Consider the following 13,648-nt stretch of genomic DNA (forward strand, 5'->3'; position numbering starts at 1 on the left):
AATTAAAGAGTAAATATATGAAGGTACAGACACTGCTATGTGGCAATTGTGTTGTTAAAGGGTTTTTTATTCTTGGAAATACTGAAAACTGAACACGTAAAATCCTCATAAATGAAGATACAAGTTTCTTGTTTTTCTACTTTGCCTCCCAACATCTTCTTCCTTTGTCCTTGAGCCCAAGATCTAGAGACAACTTATATAGGCTTTACTTCTGACTATTTTACTTTCCAGAGACTGGAAACACTGCCTAATTTAGTAAAAAGCTGCGAAGCATTGTGCTGTGATGTGGTAGGAATTTATAGGATTAGGAAGTAGAAGGTCCATTTTTGGACAGAGTTCAACCACCAGCAAAATGAATGTTCAGAAACAAATCTCTGATGTCAGTATCCTGATCAGAAACATGAGAGGCCAGGCTGGATGAATCTCAGTTATCTTCCAACTCTGAATCCCTTGATCATATATTGAAAAATTCATCTTGCTTAAACCATGTTGTATCTTTTTGTCTAAAATGAACATAAAAAATTGGCTAGATTGGATATTCATGCCAAAAATATACAGTACCTTTTTTGCCATTAGTTTTTCTATATGAAGTGTCTATAAAAAATAAAAGTGAATGTCTTTGAAAATTCATAGAATAACTCATTTAAGTAGAAAGATATGGTGCATACCTCAGACCATGACATGTGCTGATGCTGACAGCAGAATCAAACTCATGTAAGATAGATCCTTGGTAAAAACAGTGATCCTAAAAGAGATGAAGATGCTATTGACATAAATACATGTTTTGTATTATATAAATATTAATATCTACACATTTTATATTCATAATACATCATTATTTTATTTTCACAAATTATACTTACATTCATTAATGCATTCATTCATTGCATTCTTGTGTTGGAAGATTTTAAAGCTACTTTAGAATCATTTTGTTTTAATTGCTTGATTATTTTGTTTAAAACAGTATATAAATTCTTCCCTGACAATTTTAATAGTCTATGAGTTGATGCTAACCTCAGAAATGTGACCCTTTTCCTTAGAAATATTACTCCTAATCCATCTCAATATCTCTATTAAACTACCCTCCTGTGCTATCATTATACATTTCCCCCTGTTGCATGGGAAATCAAATCAAAATTTTTGATGATCACAAAAATTAGGTCTCACTCTCTAACCAGGTTCCTTCATGACTTCCCTGCCTCTCTGTTTCTATCAGTTGGTGTCTTTATTACTCCCTCCTTGGGGCTCCATTCATGGTGATTCCACCAGATAATTTCTCTTTCCATCAATTCCTTCTGTTCAGCTCCTGTCTATGTGTGACAATTTCTATGGCCCTAGACCTCAGACCCTCACAGACTAATATCCACTCCCTTTGTAGAAGAATGTAATCCAGCTTTCTTACTGTTCTATTTTGCAAAGAGTGCATGATGACTTAGATATCATAGCTGATAACTGCCTTAAATAGAGGTGATATGGTTTAAAATGTATACATTTGGTAGAAGAGAATAAAGTCATCCTTGGATAGAAGGTTGCAGTGGGCATCTTCTGGAATGGAAGATAAATATAAAAACAGAACTTGTATCTGCTGAAATAATACTATAATAAATGAGCCAAGACTCATTTGGAGAATGAAAGAGAGGACTCAGTGTTGGTACATCAGAAGGACTGGGCAAGGGGGTTTGATTCACATAAGAGTCAAATAGATGGAGGTTTTAAAATTGTTTCATACCTTTAAGTTTTATCCTTTAGCTTAACTACTGCTCCATCAGGGTACCTCATACTTCTTTGGTGTTCTGCTTTACCCTTCCTCCAGACTTAACACCATTTTGGGTACAGAGAAATCAATAAGATACATTAGCAGTCATTGATTTGCTTGTTAGGCAGTTATCAGCCTCCTTTAGCATTCAGAGGATCATCGCCTCTATTCTAGGATCATTCAGTGATGGTAGTCAATGCAAGATTAATTTCTTTTTTAAAAATTTTATACTTACTCTATTTATTTTTCACACTCTTTGACCAGTATTAGTGGGAGGAGCGAGTTAACAGTAGTGTTGAGAAGCTCTCATGAGTTGATAGAACCAAGTTAACTCTTCAGTTTTTAAAATTTTTTAAAGTTATTTATGATTATTATTTTTTAACTAACACTTCCTGCAACTTTCTGTTTCTGATGTAATACTTTCTGCAACTACTTGTAACGCTAGAATGGTTTCAAAATTATGCAAGGAAATATTTTCAAAGAAGAGACAGAGGAAGGTTTTGTAAGATACCGTGATCTGAGGATGCGTGGTGATTTCCTCTCCTTTTGTGGAGTAGTACGTCTCACTGTAATTTAAGGCTAAAAGCTCCCTGGAAAAGAGGACAGGGAGATGGTGAGATTCATTTATTCTAACAAGTGAACAGATAAAGCCTATTATGTGAGAGAGATGCCTCCAGGCTGCTTTCAGTTCTCCGAAAGATCCTCTTATGCTAAAGATAAGCAAAATCAATCCCAGTCACATGAGAAGACTCTCTATATAGATTTCAGGGTGTGGTACAGGCAGCAAAAAAAACAGAAAAAGATCCTGTCAGTTCTAAACTTGCATCATTTTGAGAAGAACCTAGGAAAAATATTATCTAAGGAAAAATCTCTTGCCTTAAGTGCCAAAATTAATGCAAAATACTTGTGATATTATATATCATATATGTATATATGATATATATGTATCTATATAGTATATATTTTATTGAAATATATACCTGTTGGGTTAATGTGCATTAAGATATATGTGCACATTAACCCAACAGGTATATATTTTGATAAAATATATACTATATAGATACATATATATCATATGTACATATATAATACGTAATATCACAAGTATTTTGCATGCATCAAATGATACATGTACTTAAAAAGATTGCAGTTTTTACATTTTATAAAAAATTATACAATATTCCCTTGTGGCTCAGCTGGTAAAGAAGGTAAATAATCCTCCTGCAATGTGGGATACCTGGGTTCAATCCCAGGGTTGGGAAGATCCCCTGGAGAAGGGAAAGGCTACCCACTCCAGTATTCTGGCTGGAGAATACCATATACTACACACAGTCCATGGGGTCTCACAGAGTCAGACACAACTGAGAGACTCTCTTCACTTTCATACAATATTAACTGTAAATATATATTTTAATCTCTAAAACAAAAACTTCAAATTAAAGCAGATAAAAGACAATAGATAAACAAAAAGCCAGTAGATAAAGTAAAAAAGAAGTCAAATAATTCAAAGATCCGAAGAAGAGTAGGAAAAGAAAACCAGAGAAACAAAAACAGAGACAAACAGAAATTAAACATTAAAGACAACCATATCATTCATTCATAACATTATAATGTATCATTTATTACATTAAATATTAATGGCTTAAGCTTTCCAATTAGACAATTAGAAATAGTGTCAGAAGTCACTAAAAGGCAGCAACCAACCACTTGCCATCTTACAGGAGACACATTTTAAATGTTAATGCACAGGTGGGTTGAGGAAAATAGATGAAAAACTGTACATTATGGAAACAGTAAACATGTGAAGACAGAGCTAAAGTGTATTAATATCAGGTAAAATACACTTCCCAGCAAGAGTGACATTTTAAAATGACATAATGAGAAAAGAGTCAATCCACAATAAAGAAAAAACAATAATAAATATGTATGAATCTAAGTGCTAAGCTTCAGAATACATGAAGCAATTATTTTAAAAATTCAAAGGATAAACAATTCCAAATCATAATTGAATATTTTAATACTCATTCCTTGGCAATTGACAGAACACATAAAACAGTAATGTAAGTAAAAATAAAAGATCTAAATAATTCTATCAACCTAGAACTCTTTATCCAGTAACTGAAAAATATTTTTTTTTCCCAAGGGCATATGGTATGTTTAACATATTAGAACATAGGTTTGCCTATAAAACAAATTGCAATAAATTTTTATTAAAAAAATGATATCATACAAATCTTGACAAAGGTTATACCATAAACTATCAGATATTGGTATCAAATAAATAACACACTTAAGTAATCCATGAGTCAAAGAAGAAATTTCAAAAGAAATTAGAAAATATTTTGAAAGAAACGATAATAAAAATAAAACATGTCAAGGGTTTTTAGATGCATCTGAATTAATACTTGGAGGAAATATGAAGGTTTTAAATGTTTTAAATACCTATGACAGAAAAGATGAAATGTTTCTATAAAAAGAGAAAATTAAACCCTAGATAAGTAGAAAAATTAAATAATAAAGATAACAGATGGATTCAGTGAAATAAATAGAAAAGAGCAATAATGAACAAATCCAAATTTTGGCTATTTGAAAAGATGAGCTAATTGATAAACCTCTTCAGATTTGTCAAGAGAAAAGGATGGAGAACTCAGATTACCGGCATTAGAAATTATAAAATTGTTATCAGATACTATAGACATTAAAAGGATAAAAAGAGAATATTACAAAAAACACTTTATACCAAAAATTTGACATCTTACACGAATGTATGTTTTCCTTGTGAATTAGAATTTAAAACTGATACAAAGTGAAGTAAAAAATTTGAATAACTCTAACCCTCTCTGAGTAAAATTGAATTTGTAATAATAAAACCACCCCCCCTTCTAACACACACAAATCTTCAAGGCACAGATAGTTTCATTATAGTTTCATTCCATCAAGCATTCTAAAACTAACATCTTTTGGGAAATACAGGAAGAGAAAATACTTCCTAACTCATTTTTGAGGTCAACATAATGTTAATATAAAAATGTGACAAACATCACCAAGAGGTAGAAATGCTTAATAATATTCATCATTAACATGGTTTCAAAAACCTTTAACAAAATCTAAGTGAACTGAATACAGCAAAGAGGGTTTTATCACAAGAATGCAAGTATGGTTTAACATTCAAATATCAATCAGTGTAAATTACCATGTGGACATTTCAATGGATGCAGAGGTTAACACTTTCAGAACTTTTGGGGACTAAAAGAGAACTTCAAGGAAAGGCACATAGAAATTTCTCAATAAATGTTAGCTTCCTCCCATCCTGAGGATGTTAGAATATGCAGATTTTGAACAAATTATCAGTATAAGTATGTTATTAGGTTCATATTTCTGTACATTTGTCCAGTGGGAGACTCAAAGTGGAAGGAGATTTTGTTGTTGTTTATTTATTTACTTAATCTTTTTAGCTAATAGGCCAGAGTCTCAATTCTTCAGTGGAGCTATCCTATATTTTACTCAACATCTGAGAGTTCTTCATGATTTCAATGTTTGAGGCTGGGAGGAAGAACTATAGTGCGTAGGACCAACAGAAAAGAAAGAAGTGGAAATTCAACAAAAACAGCAGCAACAGTTGTGAAGAGAGCTAACCAAGAAAGTTGAATGCATTAGAATTATTTAAGGTACACAAAATAACTTGATAAACTAAATTCTTCCCATCCCTTAGAGCCCGCTCCAGCACAACTCTATTTGATGTCTATTTTCAATAATTTAGAAGTCACTTTAAAGAAGTATAGTTTCCAAGCTTCTTTTGTTTCACTGATTCACAAAGCATTAACGTATGCGCTCTTACAATGAGCATACTCCAGGTGCCCCAGATAGGAAGTAATTTAGGAACAGGAGAGCAGTGTGCATAATTGTTGTTAAATGTTATTAAATTGTTGAAATGATACAAGCTTATTTTAGAAGAATAAGAATTCAGATTACATATACATAAGAAGGGCTTAAGGAATTCACTTTACCAGAAGTTTTTTATGAAAACTAGGATACTATAGACTAATACATCTATAAGGTATTGAATTATCATAGAACTTACCTTGATTTTACAAGGTGCATTATTAAGATTTTTCTATTTAGGTTTAGTTGATACAACAATTCTTCTTCAAAAGCTTCCTGAAAAACAGTATCCATCATGTGACTTAAATGTGTGCCCATTGAGTGTGTGTTGGTGGTGGGTAGAGGGGAAAATTACAAATCTTTCACAGTCTACCCAGCAACCTGGAAGTCCTTTCAGGCAAAATCATAAATACTGATAAAGCTAAATTTCTATGAAAAATTTTCCTTTTTAAGTTTTTTTTTGCATAGACCATTATAAAAATCTTTATTGAAGTTATTACCATATTGCTTCTGTTTTGTATTTTACTTTTTTGGCCAAGAAGCCTGTGGGATCTTAGGTCACCAACCAGGGATCCAGCCAGCCTCCCCAACCCCCACATTGGAAAGTGAAGTCTTAACCACTGGACTGCCAGGGAAGTCTCCTCAAGTTATTTTTTTAATTTTATTTTATATTGGAGTATAATTCTTTAAATTTATTTATTTTAATTGCAGGATAATTGCCAGGTTATTTTTTTTTTAATTTTGGTGGACTTTTTTCCAGTTATAAAATAAAATTAAATGAAAAAATGCATTCTTTCCCTACTTTTTCCTTATTCAGAAGTATACAAGTTACTATATATCCTTATAGTTTTACTCCCCTGGATCTTCTGTTTATGTTTTCTTAACAGTTGGTATACATTGTCCTAGACTGTACATCTTCACATAAAAATAAATCATGACCATGAGCATTTCCTGTTCTAATATATCTTCTTTTACAGTATGTATTTTTTTTAAACTGGAAGACACAAAATGAACTTATCTAATCTACATCTATATTAAAAATTTCACTTGGGATATCCACTACAGTTAGAATTTCACTATCAACAACATAGGGGGGAAATGTAAAGCTTTTGGTAAATATTACCAGATAGCTTTGAATAAAAGTAGTTCAAAATTAGAATTTCAACAGAAATTTATAGTGATTCTTGTTTCCTTCCCTGAGATATTGTTGCTAATAAAAGTCTTTTGAATAATGAAATGATAACATTGTGATAAATTGCTCTTTTTGATTACTTTTGAAATTGATATTTTCCTTTTATTTGTATATGACTTTTCTATTTATGTCCTTTTGTTGTTTTTGTTCAGTCACTAAGTTGTGTCTGACTCTTTGTGACCCCATGGACTATAGCCTATCAGGCTCCTCTGTCCATGGGATTGTCATTTCTTCTGAGGCTCCTCTAAATCGTGATCATTTTTCAGATTTCCCTTATTTCTGATGACCTTGACGGTTTTGAAGAGTACTGGTCAAAAATACTGCTCAGGTTTTTTGTGGGATGTCTCTCAGTTTGGGTTTATCTGATGTTTTTCTCATGTTTAGACTGGAGTTATGAAGAATTGATAGAAAACAACAAAATCAAGCATCATTTTTCATAGCATCATATCAGAAGAACATACTGTCAGTATGACTTGTTACTGATGTTAACCTGGACCATTTCACTGAGGCAACATTTTCCAGCTTTCTTCACTGCAAGTTATATTTGTTTCTTTCTTCCATATTATTCTACCTACTCTTGGGAAGGAAGTCATGAAGTACAGCCCATGCTCAAAGGTGGGGTGCTATGCTACACCTCCTGGGGAGGGGGGGTCCGGATTTCTGCATCAAGTTTCTGATTTCTTCTTTAAGAGAGATTTGTCTATTCTCCCTCATTAATTTCCTTGTTCAATCACTTTTTATGTAAGTATGGGCTCATGGATATTAACTGATACTTTGTGTTATGGTCCAAACCCCCCCACCCCCTACCACCTCTTCTCCACTCTCCACCCAAGCATATGCTCTAACAGGACTAAGAATCCTCAGAAAAGACAAGATACCTCACTTGTTTGCTTTCTTCATACCTGCGAAACAATGCATTTTGTTTATTAAATCAAAGCCTGTACCTGTATCTCATCCTCATGGATGTGCCAAACATCTCGCTTCTGCATCAGAGGAAGCCTTTTAGGATGAACCAGTTCTTGACCCTCTACTCCAAGGATGACCTTTTCTGAAAGGGAACATAAGCAGTGGGGGGGTGGGGTGGGGGGGATATATTTGACATTAACATTCATCCATGGTAATTGATAACAGAATTATTCTCATGGAGTTCATTTGCTCCCAATTAGCAGCCAGGTAGAAGAGCATCCCTGCGTTACAAGTATGGAAATTGAGACTGATATTTCTAAGTTAGGAAAATATGGACTTCCCTTGGTGGCTCAGACGCTAAAGAATCTGCCTGAAATGTGAGAGATGCAGGTTTGATCCCTGGGTCAAGAATATTCCCTGGAGAAGGGAATAGCTACCCACTCCAGTATTCTTGCCTGGAGAATTCCATTGGAAAGTAGGGAAACAGATTGGGGTCCTTCAGTTTCTTATATCTTTTCACTTTATTCTGCAGGTGTGACCTTTGTCTTCTCCTGCCTGTCTCTGGATCCTGCCTCCTGTGGAAACCAGTCACTGCAATAGTTTGTTTCAATATAAATTACTGATTTTATCTCTATGGGGCATTTGTATTTGAAGTCAACTCTCATAGCTAAATATAAGACTTTCCCATGTGAAAGGGATTTTAGATCCTTTGAATCAGTGCTAAAATAATCTCTATATTACCTATCAGATTGGTAATCATCTGTCAGGTGAGTCCTGCCAACCCCAGTACAGAGTGATGTAGAGCAATAGAGCATAGGATTTTGGAATCTTTCTTATTGGAACCAGAGTTTTACTAGTTTATTAGCAGTATGACTATGAGTGGGGTTTCCCAGGTGGTGCAGTGGTAAAGAATCTGCCTGCCAATGCAGGAGACACAAGAGATGTGGGTTTGATCTCTGGGTTGGGAAGATATCCTGGAGGAGGAAATGGCAACCCACTCCAGTATTCTTGCCTGGGAAATTCCATGGACAGAGGAGCCTGGTGGGCTACAGTCCATGGGGTTGCAAAGAGTTGGACATGACTGAGCAACTGAACACACATACATGACCATGAGTAATATGTCTAATCTCCCTGATCTATAGATATTAATCTCAATTTTCTTACCGCTGAAGTGGAGACAATATAGAATTTTAAGAGTGCAAATACACAAAGTGGCTAATGGCTAACATGTCTCAGTTCCAGTTCAGCCGCTCAGTCATGTCCGATTCTTTGTGACTCCACAGGCTGCAGCATGCCAGGCTTCCCTGTCTATCACCAAGTCCCAGAGCTTGCTCAAACCTGGTGTCTGCTGCCTTGCAGGTATTCAGTAAAATCCACTCCTCCTTCCTGCTCACCATCTATCAGAGTACTTAGGAGTAATACAACATTTTATAGAACTATTGAATCTCAAGATCAACCATAATCAAATTCTATGCTATGTTCTCAGAAAAATAAGTGAATATTAATATTTTATCATTTACAATTTAAACTTGGTGACAAGTGAGATGTTTCCTCACAGCATACTCAGAAAACTATCATAAAAAGATTAAGACATACCTTTAATTTGAAAAATGAGTAAAATCATGAAACATAAACTCCCGGGAAACATTCTGAATGATTCTGGCAAACTGGGGCACATGTATTTGAGAAAAGACGTGCACAGTTCTTGGTCCTTGCTTCCACAGAGAGGATGAAGACCCTAGCAGACAGACAGGCAGTTTTGATCCAGCACAAGGAAGTGTTCTTTATCGCATTACACAATTTGTGAAGTGCTTTAGGCTAAAACCTGGAGGTTGGACGTCATGTACTAATTAAAAGCAACCATTGAGATGGTGGTGGTGGGGGAAGTGGGCTGGACAGAGATCCCTATATTATACCTGTTATAAATATGACTCCAGATGTACTAAATTATTTTTAAAGTGAAAACTTCACATTTGTCTTGGAAAAAATTACTGAAGCATGTTCATATAAACTGTGGTGGAACAAAGTCATCTATGCTGAAAGACACATGTAAGAACTGTCAAGGAAAATTTGATAAAGTAAAGTAGATAGAAATATTGAGAACTTTTTTTCCTTAGCCAAATAAAGGCCTGGACAATGTGGGACATGAGGATAATGATGTTTGCGGTACTAAATGAAACAAAGATGTGAATCCATATTTCATCCCCACCCTGATAAAAGAATCCAGAGAGTAAGAGGGTAAGAGGGAGAGATGAAGGGAATTAATTTTCCCTTTCCTCCCTGGTTTTATTAAGATATAATTGACAACAGATTAAGGTATATATCATACAGATTTGACATTATATATTATGAAATGATTCATGTCATACAGACACTAACCCACCCCCCCCATTTTTTCCTTTTGATGAGAACTCTAAAGATCTATTGTCTTAACAACTTTCAAATACACCACCTAGCCCTGTTCACTACAGTGATCATATTGTACATTACGTCCCTAGTACTTATTGGTCTGATAGCTAGGATAGATCACTTTCATCTAAACCTATTTATGAAAACTCATTCATGCTATAAATCACAAATTAATTTTTAAAAAAGGCAAATAAAAACTCCAAAACTACATACAACATATATAATAAAATGTGAGGGCATAGATCCTGATAATATAGAACACTTTCAAATAAATACAAAAAGAAAACATTAATGGGCAAATGTGCAAAGGACCTGTACAAACCCTTCTATATGCAAGTGTTCTCTCATAATATAAGAAGAGATATACCTTTGCAATATAACCCCATATCTGCTTGGGATTCTATCCCTCCACTATCTCCATTATTGATTATCCCCATAATATTCCCATAAACTGAAACAGTCTACCATAACTGGAAGTTCTCTTTAACACTTTATGTTGTATTGGGCTATAGCCAATTAATGGGCTTCCCTGGTGGTTCAGATGGTAAATAAAATGCCTGCAATGCAGGAGACCCAGGTTCAATCCCTGGGTCAGGAAGATCCCCTGGAGAAGGGAATATCTACCCACTCCAGTATTCTTGCCTGGAGAATCCCATGGACAGAGGAGCCTGGCAGGCTACATTCCTGGGGTCTCAAAAGAGACATGACTGAACAACTAAGCAGGCACATATTAACATATTAAAGAGTTTGGAAAGATACTCAGTAACAGTATGCACCCAGTAAAAGTAGACTCTAATGATTTAACTTAACTTGGAGGAGGTTGTATAATACAGTAAATAAAAGTGGACATTTAGATCCAAACCACCTGGGTTCTGTTCTCAGCACTTATTTTTCTTACCTACAAACCTTGGACAAGGTCTGACCACTCCATACCTCAGTTTTCTCATCTCCCAAAATGAGGGTAACAACAGTATCTTGGGGGTTCTCTGTTGGTTCAAATGGTAAAGAATCTGCCTGCAATGCGGGAGACCTGGGTTCAGTCCCTGGGTTGGGAAGATCCCCTAGAGGAGGGTAGAGTTAATAGCCAGGATTAAATGGTGGTAATTTAACTGAATCACTTAAAAGTGGTGTCTGCTTCATATTAAAGGCTAGGTAAGTGATGATTTTTTAAAGAACTACATAAATGTTGAATTTTGCTTTTATTATTTTTTCTGTACCAATTTTATCTACTTCTCATCTTCCTCTCCTTCCCTGAGACTCAGGAGCTCTGGCTTCCTTTCTTTATTCCAACATGCTGTTTTCTCCTATCCAAGAACCCCTGGATACACTTGTTTCTCTGCTTCTTTGTGACCAGATTAATTTCTCATGCTTCAATTCTTAGTTCAAGGGTCACTCTCTCAAGAAAGACTTCTCTAACTTCAGGGTCTAGCACAAGCTTCTTGTTGAAACAAGATACCCTTTTCTTTTCTGAAAAGTTGTTAGTTTATCACAAACTTATTCATCCAATTACTTATCTGTTTCCTGCAACAAATATAACTTCCAGAAAGCAAACTCTGCTTGCTTTTTCTTACCCTGGAACCACAAATGTAGAAGTGTCTTGCATACAGATAGTGTATTCAATATAAATTTGTTGAATGCAATAAACCTAATTCACAATATGAGTAGGATCTGGGTCCATCTTCATGTGTTTCTCAAAATTTTGAACATAATTGGAATAACTTTAAGTGATCACTTCTACCAGCAGAGTTTCTTTCAGGTCAGCACAAGAGATAGTTGAAGACCAAAGGACATACACAATATATCGGACCTGTCATCAAACAAATATTCATCCACATATCAGATGGAACTTACCAGCTTCATTCACAGTAATGATTACAGAGAGCATTTTAAATTGGGTGATAAGTAGGAACCATATTGAAGTTGCCTTTATTACAGTCAAAGTAGAAAAAAAATTAAATACCAGTTGTGGAATCCTAGTTATTTATTAGTGTCATGTTAAATGATAAGGCTTAAAGGCATTTGTCTGATGACTTTAGCTATGGCTGAGCTAGCTTTCCAGCATGTCTAAAATATTAAAGATACAGCATTATCCACAGTTAATCCGGGTGAAACAACCCAGAACTTTCAAAGAAAAAAATTTTTTGTAACTTAATCAAGCCCCATAATCAATACGGAGAAAGCAGACATGAAAATTTCTGCCTGACCCCATGTTCTTTTTATATGCTAGTGGCTTTTTGGACATAGAAACAAGCTTTATTTTCCCATAATCACTCTATAACCAAGCATTCAAACCTGGAGAATATTATACTTCAATTCTGAACCCTACCAAGTGACTAGAGTAGGATAGTGAAATATTATAGGTAGTTTATATACTTCTTTCACTCTCAAGTCACAGCTTTCTGTTTTCAAAATAACAGCATCACTAAAGTATATAAAGCTTTAAAAACAATTAACCCTGAAGCAGATTTCAATGAAAGTGGCTCTGGGAAGTTCATTTATCATACAAAAGCAGATTCTAAAGATTATACAAATATGAGAATATTCTGTTTCCTCCTTATTTCTCTGCTGCAAATTTGTAGAGCAACCTCTCATAGGAGGTTCTCAAATCTACTCCTATCTTTGTTTCAGTGAGGGGTTTGGAGGTTGTAGATTCTTTTTTTTTTTTAATATTTTAATGATTTTTATTTAGTTTTTTGGCTGTGTCACATGGCTTGTGGGATCTTAGTTCCCTGACCAGGGATTGAATCCACGTCCCCTGCTTTGGAAGCATGGAGCCTTAACCACTGGACCACCAGGGAAATCCTGAGATTTTAGATTCTTGTGTCCAATCCTTACAGTTGCTAGGATCAACCCTTTAAGTCAGGCAGGAGTATGTGTCTCAGGGGCCTCCTAGCTTTGATAAGAGCATGTCTGCCTTCTCCCTTTGACCTCCCTCACAATCCACGTACCCCTTCAGGTTTCCTCTTGAGCTTCCTTCTCCCTTTCTTTTCCTCAGTCCTGCTCCCTCTCTCTGAGCTAGCAACTTGGCAAGTCCTCAACCCTTCTTAAAGACTTAGAGTGAATTCACAACCGTGGAGGCCCAGGAAGTGTGACTGATGATAAAGAATACATTCTAAGTCAGAAACAAGAGGCAGTCCACTATGCAGACTCAAACAGCTTATTCTCTTCTGTCCTTTGCAAAGAGAAACATGGAAAAGGGGGCAATAAATTAAGAGAATAAAGAAAATCTTATCCAAATTGCAATGGAAATGGCAAAAACTAAAACACAGAATACTGGATGAAAGATTAGCATTTTCTATCTGACTTTAAAAGAAATATTATTATAAAGTACTCCAAAGTCACATTCATTAAATTCTTTTTGTAGAAGCTAATTTCAGCCCATTAATTGTGTTTTCAGTGCATTGAAAAGAACACTAGATTCAAAATAAGGAACTCTATGTTCACCTGTGAGTAATTATTCTTTCTTTGGCAAATCATTTATTTGCTTGGCCCCAGTGCTTCAT

General features: G+C 35.0%; 1 protein-coding gene across 1 annotated transcript in view; it reads right to left on the reverse strand.

The window, feature by feature from the left end:
- ADAM7 (ADAM metallopeptidase domain 7) overlaps positions 1 to 9,470 on the reverse strand; it is a 43,358-nt gene extending 33,888 nt beyond the window's left edge. Inside the window, exons 1-5 of the mRNA XM_070459129.1 lie at positions 9,333 to 9,470; positions 7,775 to 7,878; positions 5,838 to 5,914; positions 2,268 to 2,346; positions 669 to 745 (exon numbers count right to left, since the gene is read on the reverse strand). Of these exons, the coding sequence (XP_070315230.1) occupies positions 669 to 745; positions 2,268 to 2,346; positions 5,838 to 5,914; positions 7,775 to 7,878; positions 9,333 to 9,414 (419 nt within the window). The 5' untranslated portion in view covers positions 9,415 to 9,470. The remainder of the gene's footprint in view (positions 1 to 668; positions 746 to 2,267; positions 2,347 to 5,837; positions 5,915 to 7,774; positions 7,879 to 9,332) is intronic.
- Between the last annotated feature and the right edge of the window lie 4,178 nt (positions 9,471 to 13,648).

The sequence above is a fragment of the Odocoileus virginianus genome, chromosome 31 (assembly GCF_023699985.2).
Source record: "Odocoileus virginianus isolate 20LAN1187 ecotype Illinois chromosome 31, Ovbor_1.2, whole genome shotgun sequence".
In the NCBI taxonomy this organism is placed as follows: domain Eukaryota; kingdom Metazoa; phylum Chordata; class Mammalia; order Artiodactyla; family Cervidae; genus Odocoileus; species Odocoileus virginianus.